General features: G+C 67.4%; 2 protein-coding genes across 2 annotated transcripts in view; one reads left to right on the top strand and one right to left on the bottom strand.

The window, feature by feature from the left end:
• Positions 1–2,697, bottom strand: part of LRRC41 (leucine rich repeat containing 41) — a 20,040-nt gene extending 17,343 nt beyond the window's left edge. Inside the window, exon 1 of the mRNA XM_007463957.1 lies at positions 2,499–2,697. Within this exon, the coding sequence (XP_007464019.1) occupies positions 2,499–2,697 (199 nt within the window). The remainder of the gene's footprint in view (positions 1–2,498) is intronic.
• A 32-nt stretch (positions 2,698–2,729) lies between these two features.
• Positions 2,730–3,712, top strand: part of UQCRH (ubiquinol-cytochrome c reductase hinge protein) — a 7,751-nt gene continuing 6,768 nt past the window's right edge. Inside the window, exon 1 of the mRNA XM_007463947.1 lies at positions 2,730–3,196. Coding sequence (XP_007464009.1) covers positions 3,143–3,196 — 54 coding nt within the window. The 5' untranslated portion in view covers positions 2,730–3,142. The remainder of the gene's footprint in view (positions 3,197–3,712) is intronic.

Raw genomic sequence — 3,712 nt, 5'->3', positions numbered from 1 at the left:
CCCCCCCCCCCCCCGCCCCAGGCCCAGGCCCTCCTCTCCTGCCATCCCCCCCCCCTCCCCGGGCCCTCGGCCTGGCCTGCCATCTCCTCACCCAACTTCAGCCCTGGCCTCCGGGCCCCACCCCCTCACACCAGCAGTCAGTCAGGCCCAAGGCCTCCCTCCGCCCCGTGCGGGCAGGCCTACCCCCAGACCTCTCACTTTCCTCTCTTTCACTCTCACCGTCGGCGCCCAGGTCGCCCACCCGCGCTTTCCTCCTCAGCTGCCAGACTGCGACCAGCGGTACCCACCCCACGGCCCGGCCTCCTCGTGCCCATCCGCCCGCAGGCCTCCCTCCTCCGTTACTCGGCCCACCCCGCCGCCCTACTCCCAGGCCCCCCAGCCGGGCTAGTCGGCTCACCCTCCCAGGCCCTCATCCCAGCGCCCTAGGCCGCCCGCCTGTGCTTCTCAGCCTGGGCGCCCTCAACCCAGGCCGGGCCTGGCGGTCTCGGCCGCTCTCAGGCCCGGGCCTCCTTTCACTCCACTCGGACCCAGGCCTCCTAGCGGCGCCGCGCCCCCTCCCAGTTCGGGATGCCCGGGCCGTCGCCCCGCCTGGGGCCTCCGTGGCCCTTCCCGCCTGTCCGTCATTCGCGCCTCCGTCGATTGCTGATCCTCTCCCGGCCTCCCTTCACCCGCTCTCTGGCCCTTCCTCGCCGCTCCGGCCAATCCGAGCGGCCTCCAGCGCTCCGTGCCCTGCCCGTCAGTCCGTCGCTCAGTCAGTTTGGCATCCGAGGCCCTGGCCGTCTGTTCGCTCCCTTCAGCCCCGGGCCGTCAGACAGGCCTCGGCGCCCCGAGCCTTTCGGCCTCTCTGGCAGCCCCATCCCCTCGCTCTCCAGTCCACTGGCTGCCCTCGCTCAGCGGCTTGGCCTCCGGAGTCTCGGCCCCCGCGGTCTGTCAGGCAGACGCCGGAGGCCCCGCGCCGTCAGTCTGGTTAGGTGGCCCCGGGCCTGGCCTCCTGGCCTCCGTCCGGGCCTCGCAACCTCGGCCCCCGCCCCCAAGCAGAAGGGCCATCCCTGACCGTCCGTTAGACAACCGAGACTCCTCAGCCCCCCCCCCCCCCGCCCCAGGCCCAGGCCCTCCTCTCCTGCCATCCCCCCCCCCTCCCCGGGCCCTCGGCCTGGCCTGCCATCTCCTCACCCAACTTCAGCCCTGGCCTCCGGGCCCCACCCCCTCACACCAGCAGTCAGTCAGGCCCAAGGCCTCCCTCCGCCCCGTGCGGGCAGGCCTACCCCCAGACCTCTCACTTTCCTCTCTTTCACTCTCACCGTCGGCGCCCAGGTCGCCCACCCGCGCTTTCCTCCTCAGCTGCCAGACTGCGACCAGCGGTACCCACCCCACGGCCCGGCCTCCTCGTGCCCATCCGCCCGCAGGCCTCCCTCCTCCGTTACTCGGCCCACCCCGCCGCCCTACTCCCAGGCCCCCCAGCCGGGCTAGTCGGCTCACCCTCCCAGGCCCTCATCCCAGCGCCCTAGGCCGCCCGCCTGTGCTTCTCAGCCTGGGCGCCCTCAACCCAGGCCGGGCCTGGCGGTCTCGGCCGCTCTCAGGCCCGGGCCTCCTTTCACTCCACTCGGACCCAGGCCTCCTAGCGGCGCCGCGCCCCCTCCCAGTTCGGGATGCCCGGGCCGTCGCCCCGCCTGGGGCCTCCGTGGCCCTTCCCGCCTGTCCGTCATTCGCGCCTCCGTCGATTGCTGATCCTCTCCCGGCCTCCCTTCACCCGCTCTCTGGCCCTTCCTCGCCGCTCCGGCCAATCCGAGCGGCCTCCAGCGCTCCGTGCCCTGCCCGTCAGTCCGTCGCTCAGTCAGTTTGGCATCCGAGGCCCTGGCCGTCTGTTCGCTCCCTTCAGCCCCGGGCCGTCAGACAGGCCTCGGCGCCCCGAGCCTTTCGGCCTCTCTGGCAGCCCCATCCCCTCGCTCTCCAGTCCACTGGCTGCCCTCGCTCAGCGGCTTGGCCTCCGGAGTCTCGGCCCCCGCGGTCTGTCAGGCAGACGCCGGAGGCCCCGCGCCGTCAGTCTGGTTAGGTGGCCCCGGGCCTGGCCTCCTGGCCTCCGTCCGGGCCTCGCAACCTCGGCCCCCGCCCCCAAGCAGAAGGGCCATCCCTGACCGTCCGTTAGACAACCGAGACTCCTCAGCCCGGCCCAGCCCGAGTGTCACTTCGGAGCCCACAGCCCGGCTAGTCAGTCCTGCCTCTGCCGCCCGGCCCGCTTCGCCCCAGACCGGGCCTCCTGGCCTCGCCCCCCGCGCCCCCCGGCCAGGCCGCGGTGCGAGTCCACCTGCCGGTTTGGTCTCCGCCTTTACTGTGGCCAGTCCTGTCAGTCACGGAATTCATGCTCCGACCTAAAGGTCTCGCTTCCAGTGCCTCGGGCTGGGCCTTGCTCCAGGCCTCCCGGCCTCGCCCCCCGCGCCCCCCGGCCGCTGGGCCGTCTCCGCTCGTTGCCAGAGGTAGCCCCTCACCCCGCGACTTACCCCACACCCCGCTTTCCAGAACCCCCATATGGGCGCTCACCGCCCGCCCGCACAGCTCGAACAGGGCGGGGGGAGCGCTGGGGCCCGAGGCCGAGCTCTTCGCTGGCGCCGCCTCCCGGGACGTGGCCTCCATGGTCGTTGCCGCCGCTACCTCACAGAACCAGCAACTCCGGGCGCGCCAGGCCTCGGGCGCCGCCATCTTGGGGAGGTGCGCGAGCACGAGAGTAGCATTCGCGGGACGCCATCTTGAAAAGGTCAGCAGTTAGGACGGTTCCATCAGCGATGTGGGGAAGACTGGGAATTGCACTAAAGGAATATCGAACAGTTCTGCATACTTTCCAAGTCTCTTAAAAGCCAATATTTCAATTAAATTCCAAGGGTCAATATGTTTTGGTCTGGCGTGACTAAGGGGATAATTCCTTAGCAAATCCTCCTCTCGTGCAAATACCAGCTACCCCCATTCCATGCCTCTGAGTAGTAGTACATGCCAATCGGAGCGTGTGTTCTCGACCACGACTAGTCTGCCGCACTTCCGGCCAGATCGCCGGATATCCGCTGAGTGACCCTTACAAGTCCTTCTTGATCCTGAAGTGGAATAGGTGCCGCTGTTGCTGCTCGTGTTGAATCCACAACAGCAGTCGGACATGGTGCTGGAGGAAGAGCAAAGGATGCTGACCGGGTCCGGAGATCCCAATGAGGTAAGACCAGGCGAGCGACTCGACCTTCTTCGTAGCCCTGAGGCTCAGGACCTAGCCCGCCAAAAAACGTTTGCCCCGTAGGTTATGCAGGGTCGGGAGAGCTGGTTCCCCCAACCCTTCCCAGGAGTTCGTCGAGTGACCTTGGGCAAGTAGATGACTAGGCTTTCTCTGGGCCTTGGCTTCCCCATTCTATGAATGTGGTGAAGGTTTAACGAGAGCGAAAATGCAGTGTGGACTAAACTTTTGTAAAAGCAGTGCCTGTATTTTTAGTCAATCAGGTGTTCAGAGCCCCTTGTTTGTCGGGTTTGGGGAGCAAGCGGACCAACCCAGCCCTCACCTCAGCTCGGGTTGGGAATCCTGCCATATCTTCTGTGGAGGTTCCGGGCAGCTGGCCTTAACGCTAGTTTCTGTGAAAACGTGTTTTCTTTTTCTTTGGGTGGAGGGAGGGGGAGGTGTCTTTGGGGACAGTGTGGGGATGTGCGGTATAATTCTGTGATAAAAGAGGGAGCTCTTTCC

The sequence above is a fragment of the Lipotes vexillifer genome, unplaced genomic scaffold (genome assembly GCF_000442215.2).
Source record: "Lipotes vexillifer unplaced genomic scaffold, Lipotes_vexillifer_v1.1 scaffold13, whole genome shotgun sequence".
NCBI classification, from domain to species: domain Eukaryota; kingdom Metazoa; phylum Chordata; class Mammalia; order Artiodactyla; family Lipotidae; genus Lipotes; species Lipotes vexillifer.
This window is presented reverse-complemented; position numbering and strand designations above follow the sequence as displayed.